The following is an 18,659-nucleotide window of genomic DNA, read 5'->3' as shown; positions in this document are numbered from 1 at the left end:
ATCTATTTCTCAGGGAGTTTCGGGGCTTGTTCTAGCCCCACCGTCAGGCTTTCGACCTGATGTTGGGGCTAGAACAAGCCCCGAAACTGTCGTGAGAAATAAATCCAAGAAGTTATTATCCATAAGATTTGTCCTGGACTGACTTGCACGAAGTGATCTTAGCGCTACAATGATTGTGACTCCCATTCTTCAACATAGGCTTAGATAGTCGTAGCGCTAAGATTGCTTTGTGCAAGTGGGCCCTGTAAGATATGTAAGTGGTCGTGAGAAAACAACCCATATTGGTACAAGCATGTTCAACATAAACGTATATAACTCTGTGTGTTTATCGTGCATTAACAGATGTTAATTAGACACCACAAAGCACGACGGTACATCAATTGAAGTAATGTATTATTCTCAAGCCCAGTCACTTAAAACTCTATATCACTATGGCCATAAACCCCCTTGAAAAATGATAGTTGAGTATAAACAAGCACGAAGCAAGTATTGGTGATTCCTGACACTTCTAAAATGTCACTCAGATTGCCTCAATCCTAGTTTCTTGTCAATTAGATTGCCTCAATCCTAGTTTCTTGTCTCTATGTGTCCACGACGTGACTGGCACACGGAGTAAGCACATGCATAGGTTATATTGAGCCTACCTATCGCAGATGTTGCAGTTCGCCATCGATTTCTCCTCGTCACGGGCCACCTGTGAAGCACATGTGCCAGAGCGTGACCCTCGCTAAAGCTGTCATATACACATGTGAAATATATCACAGATGTATATACTTATCAGAGGAAGTACAAAGAACAATGCAGTACAGTGGAAGCTGTCAAAACAGGCATCTGTCTAATCCAGCAAGTTGTCAACACCGGCATAAAATCCAAGTCCCTTCTGTGGCTTGTACATTAATCATCAGCTCTGCAATCCGGCACATTCTAAAAAAACCGTATTATTTCCACAGTCCCAGTACGTGCCGGATTAGACAGCTTCCACTGTATATACAACTCAGCGGAATAAATATACGCCTCTAGTGGTTTATCTCTAAGCTTTCATTGAGTAAGTATGGTTTACTGGCACCATGGTAAGAGGCGAATCGACACCACCACCTTTCCCCTAGTCTTTAATAACACAACAGAAAGTAATCCTGCTATTCTTCACATTACAATGACTGTTGTCAGCCAACACCAAATAAACTATTATTATTTTAACATACCTGCCGAGAGAATCAATACTGTATCAGTGTTTCAAAGTTCGGGCGCAATGCAAGAAAATACCGAAAGAAGAACACGCAATTCTTTAATTGGTATGTCATTACTTAGGGATCAAAAGAGACCCATAGCACCCAACGGTCGAGTACAAACTCGGAGTATTTATGTTTAACATATACATGTGGATCGATGTAGGAGGTTCCATTATTGCCCCAAACAGACTTTCTAATCCACATTACACTGAACACTGTATGCCGGACAGAAATGTCTAAAAGATGACATTCCTATCAACCAACCTTCAAGAACTGTGTTACCAGAACCACCCGATCGTATTTATGAGTGTAAGCTTCAAAGAAAATAAATGTGTACAAGGTCCTAGCACTATGTATTCACGCTGTTTACACTGTAGAATGTGAATGTTCCTTTCAGTAGAAAAACGGATAGAGGAAAGGCGTGAATGGTGCTCTTCAAATGACAAGTACAATAAGTTAAGCTGGGAATTAGGTCCTAAAAACTAGGTCAAAAGCTTTTGGTCGCTTTTGCAAAGTCAGTACTTCGTACGTTCAGTTTGGCTTTTCATTGTGACGTTAACACTAATACTAACTTAACGTACCCCAACAGTGAATATTCATAACAGAAGATATGTAATTGTTAAGCCATCATATAGCTGGAATATTGCTGAATGAAAACTCACTCACTCATGAAATTGTTCATATGTTGAAATTTTCATCCGGTATACGTTATTCTAACATTAAATAAATTTACGTTATTTTTAAAATACAACATATATTTCACTCGATTTATTATGTTTCAAGCGACATCAGGTTCTTCTACTCTACAAAAACATCCAAACGGCCACTTACAGCACGCAACGTTCCACGATGACCTATTTTACTCTAAAACAGGTTTCCCCAAGTGATTATTCACACTTCAACTGTGAGGCATAATGGTTCTTTATGGAAGTTTGGGGAACAGTGATGTTTCCTAGGGGAATATGGAATGTACCAAATAGACTCGCATGTTGACCTTGACCTGCCACTGAATCGTCAAGGTTGAAATATAATTAATTTGCATAATTTCTACATTGTGGCGCTTGTGGTGCAATTATGTCTATTGTATTGAAAACAGGGTTCTGATGCTCACATGAGGATCTGTAAAACAAAATAGGATCCATTGTCACTGTTTGTTATATGATAATAAATGAATATGAAGGGGTTATTGATTATCATTCACACATAAACGTAGGGTGTGGCTTTGGAAATAAGGTCACCTTGCCCTCAAGGACTGGACATGGAACTGAATTACGCCATATGTCAATCGTGTTTGTTGAGTTTGGATTGTTCTTGAATGTTGAATAGTCCAAGATAACTAGTACAGTGAATGAAAGTTTTAATGTGCTCTCACTGCAGAGACTGCAGGCTGGAAATCAAGTTAGGTCCATCACTACTCTTGCTTTTATAATTCCGTCAGACTTACAAAACTGTCGAAACATGTCTGAAATAATCGAAAATCTGCATATAGCCCGTAGGAATTCACCATCTTGCACAGGTTTGCCTACACAACACCCTTACGCTTGTTGTGGCTAGGTGCTGCAGTGTCTGAAGTGCCAACCAAAATTACATTATGTTATAACTGCCTAACAGTTGCCCGGTAGATACAACATGATGTCTTCCAACGAATGTCTCCATGAATATGCAGTGCCCATACGCACATAATGGATGAGTGAACTGTATGTTTTCATGTTTGCAGGATCTGAACAATGAGACCCTCGCCCGCATGGATGCCGAGAACAGACGCCAGACTTTGGCCGAGGAGATCGAGTTCCTCAAGCAGGTCCACGAACAGGTTAGTTTCGGGCAGTCCCGGTCACTCAGTACTAAAACCCTTGTGAAATCCGGGTATATACATGGTCCTCCAACACCCAATATCGGTTTGAAGAAACGAGACACGATGCCCTTGGTTGATAGCACGTTAATCCCCGATGGCATAGAAAATAGCCCACAATATCAGTCACTGGTTTATCTGGTCCAGACTCGATTTTTGTACATGCAGCTGTCATATGGATCAGTCTTACAGATCCGTGAAGAACCGGGTTAGAATTGTTGAATTGGTCTTCAACAACCCATGCTTGTCTTAAGTGGCGACTGATGGGATTTGGTGGTCAAGTGCGCTGACTTATATAGTTGACACAAGTCATCGTGTTCCTGAGAAGTACATCATTGCACATGTTGTTGATAACTGGATTTTGTGGTCCAGACTCAGTTATTCACAGACCACCGCGTTGAACAACAGATTAATGTAGTTGACAATCTTAACAACACATAACTCGGTGAACAAAATTCTGGTCAATACGCTTTTGCTTATCAACAACTCTTTTATGGAAATGACTTCAAAAATATAAAGTATAATGCTTGAAAAATCAAACACAAAACTCGAGTTGCCCTGTTGGAATTATTACTCAATTTGTTCACCACGAGAACCGACATATATTTCAAAACCACCTAAAGACCTAATTTAGTTTGTATTGATATTTTCTATGATTCATTAAATCGGATTCAACTTCGAAAGAGTTCAAGCAGTTTAGTCAGAATCGTTCAATAATTGAGCCCATATCTGGAATGACTCAGCACCTTTAATGCATAATAATAAGGAGTTATGAACCAACATTGAACGTTAGTATGGATGATAGTATTAGCACCAGGGAACTTAATTCCGCTTCCTGGCCTGTCCGGTATCTGATCACAAACATCTTCGGCGTCGCGGAACAATCCACTTTTACGGGAGAGTTAAAGACTTCACATGGCTCCCCATGGGCCTGTTGGACAAATCACTTGGGTGTAAGAGTTGGTTGAGCGCTGCCTATACTCGTAAAAGTGGAAACTTTCATCAGTTGCTTGAATGATTTGCCATGACAACGCGTAGCCACTAGTGCTGAGAACCATTAATATTTGATGGCTGGGTGAATTCAAACAACGTTCTTGTTTACTTCTTGGTCAATTCCCATCCTTGTCTCAACATACCATATCGGGCCTCTGCGTGCTGTTTGTAATGCTTTCCAATATTCTGGAGACACAATTTGAAAATGGCAAGGTTCAAGGTTCTGGTAATAGCGAATGAGTGATGTAGGCGCGGAGCTTTCTTGAGTCTGTTTTCCGTCTCAGCGGATTTCAGCATCTTGATCTGACAGAAGACCTCACCAATTCAAACAGACTCACCGATAGAAGGAACACTTAACATTAGACCAATAGCCAATTACTTCCAAGATCAAGGTGAATGTTCAATTTGGAGCCATCTTCCCATTCAGTATGGAAATATACATGCCGGAAAGGATAAAATTCAGATCGCAAACTGGTGCTGGCATAAGATCGGCAATACGATATTTTAGATGCTAAAGGGTGTGAGCAAAGCCCCAGAGGCTGGAATACCTAGAGGGACATGACAAAAATATGTCAAAACCGAATTAACGTTAAACGCACGAGATTGTGTAAACCTAAATAGCAATGCACTCAATCTCATGATTCAGTGTGAAAAAAACAGACCTGGGTAATAACAACGCTTGGAGCACACAGGTGGAATATTGTTACTATTAAAATTAAGCCTCGATTAATCAGAACTGTCTCGATAGCTAGACTGCTCCTTCAACTACAACCCGAAGATGTGATTAATACTCTACATCTGTATAAGCCCTCATCTTTTGTTCAAGGCTGAATACTCATGCAGTGCAGGTACAAAACACCCACAAAACACCCTCCTGTTTCACTGAATCAGCACATACGTAATGTGAACAAGTGCGACATCTGTTGAACAAGCTACACTGCATACCACAAATAAACCCGTCCACCATGCAGGTATACAGCATCCCCGCTATCATTGTTCTCTTAGTCTGCATCCAGAAACACGCTGAACAACTCGTCCTGAATCCATTCGGGATGGTCTGCTCATCTGTAAATACCCTTATGAATATTCATGAGAGCATGCAACAGCGCATGTCTATATATAGTCGTATACTGTATGCTAGTTCACTTTGTTAAATATGGACATTCTGGCAAAATGGTACGTAGAAAGAATAACATTAATCAATAGACTGCACACGTTGTCATCGTGACCTCATCCCAGAGGGATGCCAGGGGGCGTCTCTCTCTTGTTTAATGAGGTGGAGCGAGGTAAATCAGTCACGTGATGTTGGAGAGGCCTGGTTGATCCATAAGTTGCTCCTTGCCAATGTATGTAACCCCCTGAGAATACCCCGGCATTATTTAACTGGTGACTGCGCAGAGTGCAAACTGGTGTTTAATTACTCTCATAGCGATTATGGAATCTATAATCTATTGACGCCAAGATGGGGCTTTTACTTCTATTATTCTGATTCTGAAGTTATGTAATCCGAGTTGCGTGTTGTGAAGATGACATGAACGACGTGAGCTGATGCTGATGCTGGAATGTTCCGTGATGACGTTCCCCTATGTAGATCAATATGTGTAGGGTTATGACATCGGTAAGCCGAACACATCTATAATAGTGCTTGTAAGGTGCAATAATCATTTGTCCTACAAGAGTTGTCTCCCTTCATAGCCAATAAGAAATATAATGGAAAGGAAAGCATCTCTCAAAAAGCGCGTATAAAGTTGTTGAAATTTCATATAACCAATAACTGTTCGGTTTGAAAATGGTGTGTAAGATGAAAAATAAAGGTACTTCCTGTTACAATACTGGTTTAATATAAATCGGATTTTAGGGGTCAGAATTCATGCAAACGAAGTGAAACCACTAGGGTGGATACGGCCACTGGTCCGTTATCCCCTGAACATGAAAGACAAAGATGTTCCGTAACCTGTTTATCGATATATGTCTGACCAGTACTCCGGGCGCGGCATTTTCTTGTACAGAGTTCCTTCCCCTTCCACTGTCAGTATCCATTTATTCTACAGTTTAGTCCCAGATGCGTTATATTTATTATGTAAATTATGGTAATGTTGGAACAGGCGATAAACACTCACTCAATCAATCGATCACCCGTCATCTGTGATTTTCTTCTGAACAGGAGCTGAAGGAGCTAGCCGCCCTGGCGTACCGCGACACCACCGCTGAGAACCGCGAGTTCTGGAAGAACGAGCTGTCGCAGGCCATCCGAGACATACAGAACGAGTACGACGCCAAGTGTGACCAGATCAAGGGAGAAATGGAGGCATACTACAACCTCAAGGTTAGTACCATACTGTGTCAGACCTCTATACACTGCAACCCTTACAGTCAGGACCCTTAAATCTGGAAATCAGGGAATCGTAGAAGGAACATAAGTCAGAAGAGCCACAACGGGATATCTGGACCAAGTTCACCAGTTTGTTTCTGTCATCTTTCGTTTATAGCAAACAATAACTTCAGCTGTTATAGGGAGATGTAAACGTCCATATATCGATACATTTGGTTATCCCATAGGATTTAAAGGGAATAGGGCGCCAATGTATTTCCAGAAGATCGATACCACAGATCAGTTTTTCTCCCTGACTATTTCATGGGAAAGTTTGATCTTCAGTCTATGCGCAGAATAATAAGGTGAAATGAGAAAGAATGTTGCAAAATATGAACAAACTGATTCTATTTGTTACAAGTCTGACTTTATGTTGTTGTCGATCTAGGTACAAGAGTTCCGAACAGGAGCGACCAAACACAACATGGAGGTCACACACGCCAAGGAGGAATCCAAGAAGTACATCAAACAACTCTCGGACGCCCGTGCCAGACTTGCGGACCTCGAGGCTAGAGTAAGTACTTCCTACTGCCCAATACGTACTGCACAAGAACATCATGTAGAACTGACATCAAACAACTCTCGGACGCCCGTGCCAGACTTGCGGACCTCGAGGCTAGAGTAAGTACTTCCTACTGCCCAATACGTACTGCACTAGAACATCACGTAGAACTGACATCAAACAACTCTCGGACGCCCGTGCCAGACTTGCGGACCTCGAGGCTAGAGTAAGTACTTCCTACTGCCCAATACGTACTGCACAAGAACATCATGTAGAACTGACATCAAACAACTCTCGGACGCCCGTGCCAGACTTGCGGACCTCGAGGCTAGAGTAAGTACTTCCTACTGCCCAATACGTACTGCACTAGAACATCACGTAGAACTGACATCAAACAACTCTCGGACGCCCGTGCCAGACTTGCGGACCTCGAGGCTAGAGTAAGTACTTCCTACTGCCCAATACGTACTGCACAAGAACATCATGTAGAACTGACATCAAACAACTCTCGGACGCCCGTGCCACACTTGCGGACCTCGAGGCTAGAGTAAGTACTTCCTACTGCCCAATACGTACTGCACAAGAACATCAGGTAGAACTGACATCAAACAACTCTCGGACGCCCGTGCCACACTTGCGGACCTCGAGGCTAGAGTAAGTACTTCCTACTGCCCAATACGTACTGCACAAGAACATCAGGTAGAACTGACATCAAACAACTCTCGGACGCCCGTGCCACACTTGCGGACCTCGAGGCTAGAGTAAGTACTTCCTACTGCCCAATACGTACTGCACAAGAACATCAGGTAGAACTGACATCAAACAACTCTCGGACGCCCGTGCCAGACTTGCGGACCTCGAGGCTAGAGTAAGTACTTCCTACTGCCCAATACGTACTGCACAAGAACATCACGTAGAACTGACATCAAACAACTCTCGGACGCCCGTGCCAGACTTGCGGACCTCGAGGCTAGAGTAAGTACTTCCTACTGCCCAATACGTACTGCACTAGAACATCACGTAGAACTGACATCAAACAACTCTCGGACGCCCGTGCCAGACTTGCGGACCTCGAGGCTAGAGTAAGTACTTCCTACTGCCCAATACGTACTGCACTAGAACATCACGTAGAACTGACATCAAACAACTCTCGGACGCCCGTGCCAGACTTGCGGACCTCGAGGCTAGAGTAAGTACTTCCTACTGCCCAATACGTACTGCACTAGAACATCACGTAGAACTGACATCAAACAACTCTCGGACGCCCGTGCCAGACTTGCGGACCTCGAGGCTAGAGTAAGTACTTCCTACTGCCCAATACGTACTGCACTAGAACATCACGTAGAACTGACATCAAACAACTCTCGGACGCCCGTGCCAGACTTGCGGACCTCGAGGCTAGAGTAAGTACTTCCTACTGCCCAATACGTACTGCACTAGAACATCACGTAGAACTGACATCAAACAACTCTCGGACGCCCGTGCCAGACTTGCGGACCTCGAGGCTAGAGTAAGTACTTCCTACTGCCCAATACGTACTGCACAAGAACATCAGGTAGAACTGACATCAAACAACTCTCGGACGCCCGTGCCAGACTTGCGGACCTCGAGGCTAGAGTAAGTACTTCCTACTGCCCAATACGTACTGCACTAGAACATCACGTAGAACTGACATCAAACAACTCTCGGACGCCCGTGCCAGACTTGCGGACCTCGAGGCTAGAGTAAGTACTTCCTACTGCCCAATACGTACTGCACTAGAACATCACGTAGAACTGACATCAAACAACTCTCGGACGCCCGTGCCAGACTTGCGGACCTCGAGGCTAGAGTAAGTACTTCCTACTGCCCAATACGTACTGCACTAGAACATCACGTAGAACTGACATCAAACAACTCTCGGACGCCCGTGCCAGACTTGCGGACCTCGAGGCTAGAGTAAGTACTTCCTACTGCCCAATACGTACTGCACTAGAACATCACGTAGAACTGACATCAAACAACTCTCGGACGCCCGTGCCAGACTTGCGGACCTCGAGGCTAGAGTAAGTACTTCCTACTGCCCAATACGTACTGCACTAGAACATCACGTAGAACTGACATCAAACAACTCTCGGACGCCCGTGCCAGACTTGCGGACCTCGAGGCTAGAGTAAGTACTTCCTACTGCCCAATACGTACTGCACTAGAACATCACGTAGAACTGACATCAAACAACTCTCGGACGCCCGTGCCAGACTTGCGGACCTCGAGGCTAGAGTAAGTACTTCCTACTGCCCAATACGTACTGCACTAGAACATCATGTAGAACTGACATCAAACAACTCTCGGACGCCCGTGCCAGACTTGCGGACCTCGAGGCTAGAGTAAGTACTTCCTACTGCCCAATACGTACTGCACTAGAACATCACGTAGAACTGACATCAAACAACTCTCGGACGCCCGTGCCAGACTTGCGGACCTCGAGGCTAGAGTAAGTACTTCCTACTGCCCAATACGTACTGCACAAGAACATCAGGTAGAACTGACATCAAACAACTCTCGGACGCCCGTGCCAGACTTGCGGACCTCGAGGCTAGAGTAAGTACTTCCTACTGCCCAATACGTACTGCACTAGAACATCACGTAGAACTGACATCAAACAACTCTCGGACGCCCGTGCCAGACTTGCGGACCTCGAGGCTAGAGTAAGTACTTCCTACTGCCCAATACGTACTGCACTAGAACATCACGTAGAACTGACATCAAACAACTCTCGGACGCCCGTGCCAGACTTGCGGACCTCGAGGCTAGAGTAAGTACTTCCTACTGCCCAATACGTACTGCACTAGAACATCACGTAGAACTGACATCAAACAACTCTCGGACGCCCGTGCCAGACTTGCGGACCTCGAGGCTAGAGTAAGTACTTCCTACTGCCCAATACGTACTGCACTAGAACATCACGTAGAACTGACATCAAACAACTCTCGGACGCCCGTGCCAGACTTGCGGACCTCGAGGCTAGAGTAAGTACTTCCTACTGCCCAATACGTACTGCACTAGAACATCACGTAGAACTGACATCAAACAACTCTCGGACGCCCGTGCCAGACTTGCGGACCTCGAGGCTAGAGTAAGTACTTCCTACTGCCCAATACGTACTGCACTAGAACATCACGTAGAACTGACATCAAACAACTCTCGGACGCCCGTGCCAGACTTGCGGACCTCGAGGCTAGAGTAAGTACTTCCTACTGCCCAATACGTACTGCACTAGAACATCACGTAGAACTGACATCAAACAACTCTCGGACGCCCGTGCCAGACTTGCGGACCTCGAGGCTAGAGTAAGTACTTCCTACTGCCCAATACGTACTGCACTAGAACATCATGTAGAACTGACATCAAACAACTCTCGGACGCCCGTGCCAGACTTGCGGACCTCGAGGCTAGAGTAAGTACTTCCTACTGCCCAATACGTACTGCACTAGAACATCATGTAGAACTGACATTAAACAACTCTCGGACGCCCGTGCCAGACTTGCGGACCTCGAGGCTAGAGTAAGTACTTCCTACTGCCCAATACGTACTGCACAAGAACATCATGTAGAACTGACATCAAACTGTATGCGTACAAGAAGAAGTCGAAGTTTTTAAGACCATACTGTGCATCAGTTACGAGCGCTTCATAAACCTGGCACATCTCCACATATATTTGAAGGTTATTGTTTTGGATGTGAATTATGTACCAGGGAGTGTGGAAGATATCGAGAATTCATACTTAAGTAAAAATTCAGAATCAGATTCATGCAATTAACTTGTCATTATCCAACACACAACAAATCACAACAAACCGTCTGTGTAGCAACACAACGTGGCTGAACAACACAACCACAGTTTACAACAATGAGTTTGTACCACAAGGTGTTTGTACAAGAATGCGTCTATAACCCAACAAGTTGTCTGTAACCCAACAACTCGTCTGTAACCCAACAACCCGCCTGTAACCCATCAAGCTGTCTGTAACCCAGCAACCCGTCTGTAACCCAACAACCCGCCTGTAACCCATCAAGCTGTCTGTAACTCAACAACTCGTCTGTAACCCAACAACCCGCCTATAACCCGTCACGCTGTCTGTAACCCAACAACCCGCCTGTAACCCAACAGACTGTAACCCAACAACCTGTCTGTAACCCATCAAGCTGTCTATAACCCACCGCTCTGCCCTACAGAACAGCCAGCTGGAGAAGCAATACCAAGAACTACTGAGAGAGATGGAACAGAAAGACCACGACCATGACCTTGAGACCAGCCAACTGAAGGAGGAGATCACCAAGCTGAGATCAGAGATGGAGAGCATCCTCCAGGAGCTTCAGACGCTCATGGACGCCAAACTGTCCCTCGAGCTGGAGATTGCTGCCTACAGGAAGCTCTTGGAGGGAGAGGAAACAAGGTGAGGAAAGCTTCTGCAAATGACTCTGTTTTAAACATGCATGGTTCGTTGGGCCCATGAGCTCTTCGACCTTTCGCCTCGAAATTTTGCTCTGCGAGAATGGAAAAAGACGGTCTGTCATTCTGGTATCATATTTTGGCAACACCAATTTCTTTTAAGTCCGACGGCGTAGAAGTCGTTAGTGCTTGACTCATTTGAGTCATCTGAAAAAAATGTTTTAATAAATATCTGTGTTAAAGTGGTCTGTACCATTCTTTGATGTTCAATTTTAATCTATAACTAAATTTTGAATAAAATAATTTTGTAAGTATTACTATTACTATTTCTCAAGGAACTCCTAAAATTTATTCGTACATTCTTATATAAAGTTCATTCAGTAATTGTTTTAAATTTGTTAGTCGTTATTTCCGCATGTTTGACACATGCGTCAGTAACTGTTGTGATATAATTTTATTTACTGTTGCTTACGATGCATTTTGTATCGATTTCAACACTGTAAGTCAAATATTAAATTTAGTGTGTTCCTTAGCATGGACATTGTGTGATGAAGAACATAGCTGATCTGTGAAATACCTTCAGTTATTGCCCTATCTGTGATACTAATTTCAATATTTATATTTCCTTAGTGTCATTTACAGTTGGAAGTAACTTTGGTAAAAGTGAATGCAAGTGTTTACTTGTTCATTTGAAATTAGTCAGGTGTTTTCGTTTGCGAATGTGAATGCTGTTTAGGACCATGGTTTTGTTCTGTTTTTTGTTAGATATTCAACTGTCAACTACAATTTTTAATGTAGGTTGTTGTAAACAAATTCCTGCAAGTGATTTCCTGATTTGAGTGATACAATAAGTTGAGTTATGTGTCATAAGAGCTATGCATCTGAGTCGTTGGTTTTCTTTGTCCAGTGATATGATTGGTTGGTTTACTCTGTCCAGTGATATGATTGGTTGATTTTGAATTTCTAGACAGTATTCCACGGCTGGCGACACGACCACTGCAGGTTAGACCTTGACCTTTCCCTATCAGTGGCAATATCAATTGCATTGTTTCGTCACACTACCGCGTGGATTTAGTTTTAGATACTTTTCACTCTGTCGGTGCAAAAAAGCCACACCCTTTTTATTTAGTTGCAGTTTTTTGTGGCCCTTGTCACCTCTTCGGGGACCAAATTCTGGCATACCCGTCAATTGAATTTAAAATTTCAAAATTCTTATTTCTGTTCAAATTGAAATGTATACAAATCCTAATTCGGCTATATTTGAGCCGGTAATTATTTTTTTACAAATTGACCGGTATGTTAGTCTTCCCTGTCAGTGAGTCTTGTCCGTCTGTAGTAGATGGTTGTCTGGAAATTGCTTCTGTTCCTTGATGGCCGGTGCAGGCGCATGTAGCGTTCACATGTTTGTAAACATCTCAGGGAATACAATATAAACGGCGTGGAGACAGACCACGATGGCAAGATTGTGCGAGTGGTGACGAGAAGAGTCGAGTCGTCTTCTTCGAGCTCAAGTCGACGTGCACGCTCGCCGACTCCAGAGGAGCAGGAACGCCTAGAGGAGCCTCAAGGCTTACCTGATCCTAAACCCGTTGAGGATAGAGTTGAGGAGGCCAATGCTGCCCCAAACGAGAGTCAGCCGGGAGAAGATGGTGGTGACAAATCTCCCGGCGACAAGAACTAAATAGGGTGTGAGGGTGGTAGGTGGACGCCACATGGCCGAAGTCACGTGGTCACCTGCATGCAAAGTATTGCGTCCTAAGATGTTGTGGCTTTTTTTTTAAGCTTCAGTCCCGCACCGATGAGTTCTGCTGACTATGTTGTGACTTGTGGGGTATTGGTGTCTTCACTGATTTGTTCTCTACTCTTTGCTCAACATTTATTTTGTTTTCATGCACTCTCTCTCATGAAGGCCATCATCCTATATGAGCTCATCCTCATGGAAAAGTACCCGAGTATCATCTAGTTCTATGTCGAGCCAGTCAACAGGCCAATCCGGGAAGGAGGAAGAAGTTAAAACCAAAACGGAGGAAGAGAAATCTGGTACTGAGCAGACCGTGTCGTCGTAAAACCAACCCACGAGTCGTGTCTAAGTGTGACGCTGTGCCCACAGTACTAACAAACATTCCTCTTCTAATACTGACATATCGTTGACATTTGATCATTGACCTTTGACCTTTGTCTCACAGAGTCGGTTTACGGCAAGTCGTCGAGCAAGTTATGAACGTTCAAAGTGATAGTTCTTCCCGACTCGTAGACTATATCAACGCTGCCCAGTCTGGACAATTTGAAGTTGGGGGTGCGTATTAGAGAACCGCCGAAGGAAGATTAACATGGGCTTATGCGCAACTAACAAACGGAAACATCCTTTACGCATGTCTTAATCTAAGGATTGTGGGATAGCTAACTGTGCATGGGCATTTCTTGATATCTTGCTTCCAATTTATCCACCGAGTAGAAATTACTAGAAACTTTGCTTTTGCTTCTAATGACGCCAGCATTTTTTTCTAACGTGCCAATTTTTCCCTGTCAGTTTCCTGATCTCAGAAGCCCTAGCGGAGTGTGTCCTTCTTGCCACCTTCTCGCTTAACGAAAGACGTTAGTAGTATTTATCGTGGTGTATGATAGCTGATCATATGTTATATAGCTAGTCGATGTCTTTATTGTTATATGCTTAAAGTTGTGATAAGCTCTATTGAGCTCATATGCATAACTCATCTGTGATGATGTACCATTATTCTTATAATACTCAAGGAAAATCTTTACATTTTTGCATCACTATACCCTCCCCATCACCCGTTTTTGGATTTTGTTTATTTTACATCGCCTTTTAGACACATTACGATTATGAATATCACGTTATTCCTCGGACATGTGTCGCACATATGGTTAGTGATTACTGAATACCAATGGCATAATCTCATACACTGCCATTCGATCGCTGTATCTTCGTCTCCTTCTTCTTCCTCTTCCTCTCTTTTTCCTTTGATGTAGTTGATCCGGTGATAACATCATTAAAATACAACTTCGCCTGTAACGTCTGAGTTAACTCTCTTGTTGTCGATATGGTTTTCATGGCAATAACCCCGTAGATTGCTGCGATCTAGGGGAGCTTCTGTAAGCAGCGATTTAAATAAACTAACACATCTAACATGTTGTTATTTCACAGTGGGATGATGATGATGATGATGATGATGATGATGAGACGCTTCTAGAAACATCGTTTCTGGCAGCGATTTATCAATACGATGAACGAACACGGGCACCATACCAACAATTGACATCTCGAATATACTACTCGAAAGAAGTTATTAATAAGGCACCTGTTTGTTTCATACGATTGTAGTTAATCTGCCATTCCATGTAAAACACCGGGTCTCCGTTATTTTGTGATAGTATGACAGGTTAACTAGGCAAATGAAAAAAGGGTGTTAAATTTATAATAGTATATACGATGTGGCTGCTGCAATAACATCCCTTTCAACTCGGACTCTTGATATCTCGAACTCTCGATGTCTCGAACTCTCGACTGCGTATGGCTTGTAGACTCTGTATCACTAGCTTTGTTCCTTCTTTTAACCGATACAGAGTGCCAGTGTACAAATAAACAGGTCCTAGTCACACTAGTCAAATGCTGGTATGGTATTCGTCTGGGTTATCATGAAGTGTCACTCATTTCATCAAGGTAGCATATCATATCTTCATTATTCGCAAGTACATTTAGTCATAAAAATCATGTTGATAACGCATGTTCTTTCATTATGAATGCATTACATATAACACAGTGACCATATCTTGGAAAATATTTGAGGCATTTGAGTCTGTTTTCTCAAAGAATGATTCCAACAGTATTCTGGACCGAAAGGAAGTTTTATTCAAACATCAGTATGTGACTCTTAGAGCATCAAAAGATGGGAGAAATTGTCAAAGTATTCCACACATTTTTCAATTTTCTCCCAGATCGTCCCAAGCTTGCTACCTACACCTAACGCTCACAATGAACCCATTGATATATACCTTCCTTTTGTTTATTAATGAAACGGTTATATGGGTTTTATTAACAATTTCTTCATGTTAAACATTAATCACAGCAACTATGTTTACAATCTCGCATTTTAACAAGGATAATTATAGATATACGTTGGTAAGTATTGCATTGAACTAACCATTTATTCATAATTCTTTTGTGAGTTAATTATTCTGTAATGTACGACATAAAGGCTATGTCTAAAGTAAAACGTATAAAGAATAAATTTAAATGATATATTATCGTATGTCATAACATAAAGCAATGAAATTATGTTTATTTTTGTTGCATGTACATTAATGATGATAAGGTTATATCATATATAATTATAAAGTGATTTGTTTTCTGTTGGGATGATGCGTTTGGTGAACACTGGCCATGTGACTACATTATTGACGATGTCGTTACTAGGAGATGCATCCCAAGTGTCGATGAAGATGATGCGAGGAGAAGTGTCGGCCAAGACAACCTATCAGCGCACCTCCACTGGACCCGTCGTAGTCGCCTCCGTTGACCCAGAGGGCCGGTTTATTGTCCTTGAGAACACATCATCAGGAACATCACGCAGAGTAAATAGAATTTTTCTGTGTTTCAGCTAACTGTCTGCTATAAATTTGCCATCACTCCAGATGTAATGGTTTGGAGTCGGTAATTTCGAAAGCGGGCTGAATGTTTCATAACAGATTTTATTAAGACAAAGGAAATATGAAGCGATTTTGAGTACTAATACAGCAGCAGAAGATATGCAAAGACAGGTTGCGCATGTTAACTGAGAAAACGAAAACGTTAGGGCCCGTGAACACCTTTGCATTTTTTTTATTAAACAAAATACCCATACGTTTTGTTTTGTTTTTTCAGGATGTCGATCTCGATAACTACAGGCTTGAGAGGGACTTGGACTCAAAGAGAAAACTCTCATACACCTTCAGAAACTATTCACTGAAGGCCGGGAAACAGGTCAAGGTGAGGGACACTTTGGGAAACGTCTGTTGCTGTTGGCAACGTCCACTCAGTAGTTAATAAAGGTCCTCTTTCTGCTCTTTGTAACCAAATGGAATAGGGTCCGTAAGTAGGTCTCGGTACTTCGCGAGATCTTAGAACTTCCGGTGACAAACGCTTCATGCCTTTTCGAATGGTCACATGGTTGTCAGCTGACAGTAACTTAGAAGGAACTTAAGACGTTAGCTCTCGGAAAGGGAGCCGGGAACCAATTTAGCCTCGAGAGGCTTACAGACCCAAGTATTTGTCAATTAGACATGCCAGGGAAGCAAGATATTTCACCAAACCCCCAACCCCAATCAAAAACCAAAATTACAAACTGACATGCATCCCTGACGTTAAATATACATTCAGTAAACAATAAAAGGTAATTATATAAAAAAAAAACAATCAGTGAACTTGTGTTGTAATATTACACATGGGAAGGAACAAAGTTACTATGTAAAGCGAGTGGGGCACGGACGGAACTCTTTCCCCGCATTAGTTTTTTTTTAGATTATATAACATTATCCTAGTATTACTGTTATTATTGTTACCAATGCAGCTGTTCTCCTTCAGAAAATCACAAATATTGTGCGCTCATTGAGAAAACACTGTTTTCGTTTAAAATAGTGCACTGAATTTCTCTTCTATTTACCCATTATCGATTTTAATGAATTTTAGAATTTTAAAACGTTTTGTGGGAAGAGGGTGATATATTCTTGAACAAACACTTATCACTTAATTTATCATATAATTTCACTTACTTACATTGTTATCATGTCAACAACATGTAATATAACCAGTTTACATTTAACGTTTTCTTGTAGATCTGGGCCAAAGGATCCTCAACGAGTGCCGGCTTGAACGACCTGGTGTTCCGCGACGCTGATTCCTGGGGTACCGGCTCCAACATCACCACCACTCTCCTCAATAACAAGAACGAGGTATGCAAACGAGTGGTTAACAGTATGAACATCTGTTTACGACAGTTGGGCAATGAGATAACTCATCGACGCTGCTTACATGTTCAGTAAAACATTTTTGTTTAAAGTGTGAAAGATCCTTTGCAAATACTTAGAGTTATTAAAAGTATAATTCAGGAATTGTTATTACTTCGACACAACCGTTGGTTCCACACAAGTTCGGTATTATTGGATATCATACACATATACAAAAGGGACATTCTCAACCACAATTAGAACCTTTTTCATAATTGACAAATTCCTTGTGACCCCTTAGTCAATGTCCCCAGCCCATTTCTGGCGTCCCCGCCGTGATATAGCATCAATATTGCCATAAGCGTAATAAAACCATGACCCCCTCTTTCACCATTAATCAATGTCGAAACCTTTCTCCATTCCTCCCTTTTAAATTCTCTCCAATGCATCTTTTGTAGGAGAAGGCCTGCCACATCCAGAAGACCAACTACTCCTAAACGTTCCCAAGCACTGCCATGTCACGCCACCAGAGGCGCACCGTTCTAATATGTGGGCGTGACCAGCCCCAGACACCTATCCGCTGTTTATACTGAGTTAGAATATAGCTAAAGATTTCAGTTGTTCAGTCCAGGTGTTTTTTTTAAAATGTATGTTAATATCACTTTTTGAGATCATTGTGGACGTATTGAATTTTCATGCTTGTATATCAACCATATTTATGACAATACTCTCTTGAACAATTTTTATGTTGATTAGTGTTAAACATTTTTTTTCAATTTTAGTAAAGCGTATGTAAAAGATCTAACAGCGCTTGTATTACGTCTTTCAGTTCAATACTTTATGTGGTGCTACCGTATCAATTGGATGGTTACATTCTGGTTGTGAAACTGACCATTCACACAATGTATCCCTTGTACATCAATGGATTCACATTCTTTGTTTAAAAAGGGTAGATAACTCTGCTTTCATTGTATCTCAGGCCTGTCTTGGTGTATCAGATCTGTTTGTAATATATTAAAGATTTTCAAAGAACACATCTTATATACTTTTTGCAAACTATTTTTCATAATATTTACCTTTATATGATATTGTTTTCATCTAGCCTTATGCATTTAAAGAAAAATACAGGTGTATTTAGGCAGCATATCACAATGTAGTATAGATGTAGGGGAGGTCACTCTATTTCAGGCAAACACATCACATGCACGTTCTTGATATGGTCATTACGATTGTTGTCTTGACTGACAAACAGTTACAAATTTATATCAAAATACTTTAGGGTACAGCGTGACATCAACCTCACCGTGTTGGCTCTTTAAGGCACAATTTTGAAAAGAA

General features: G+C 42.2%; 1 protein-coding gene across 3 annotated transcripts in view; it reads left to right on the top strand.

Moving 5' to 3' along the window:
• Positions 1-18,353, top strand: part of LOC137273817 (70 kDa neurofilament protein-like) — a 42,284-nt gene extending 23,931 nt beyond the window's left edge. The window contains exons 3-11 of one of the 3 annotated variants that reach the window (XM_067806678.1): positions 2,947-3,042; positions 6,239-6,400; positions 6,834-6,959; positions 11,162-11,382; positions 13,565-13,674; positions 15,814-15,971; positions 16,261-16,365; positions 17,211-17,327; positions 17,780-18,353. In XM_067806678.1, the coding sequence (XP_067662779.1) occupies positions 2,947-3,042; positions 6,239-6,400; positions 6,834-6,959; positions 11,162-11,382; positions 13,565-13,674; positions 15,814-15,971; positions 16,261-16,365; positions 17,211-17,327; positions 17,780-17,818 (1,134 nt within the window). In that variant the 3' untranslated portion in view covers positions 17,819-18,353. Of the gene's footprint in view, positions 1-2,946; positions 3,043-6,238; positions 6,401-6,833; positions 6,960-11,161; positions 11,383-12,345; positions 12,381-12,797; positions 14,527-15,813; positions 15,972-16,260; positions 16,366-17,210; positions 17,328-17,779 lie in introns of those variants that run through there. The other 2 variants (XM_067806679.1, XM_067806680.1) reach the window with 2 other exon arrangements.
• The last annotated feature ends 306 nt before the right edge of the window (positions 18,354-18,659 follow it).

Source organism: Haliotis asinina, chromosome 2 (assembly GCF_037392515.1).
Source record: "Haliotis asinina isolate JCU_RB_2024 chromosome 2, JCU_Hal_asi_v2, whole genome shotgun sequence".
In the NCBI taxonomy this organism is placed as follows: domain Eukaryota; kingdom Metazoa; phylum Mollusca; class Gastropoda; order Lepetellida; family Haliotidae; genus Haliotis; species Haliotis asinina.
This window is presented reverse-complemented; position numbering and strand designations above follow the sequence as displayed.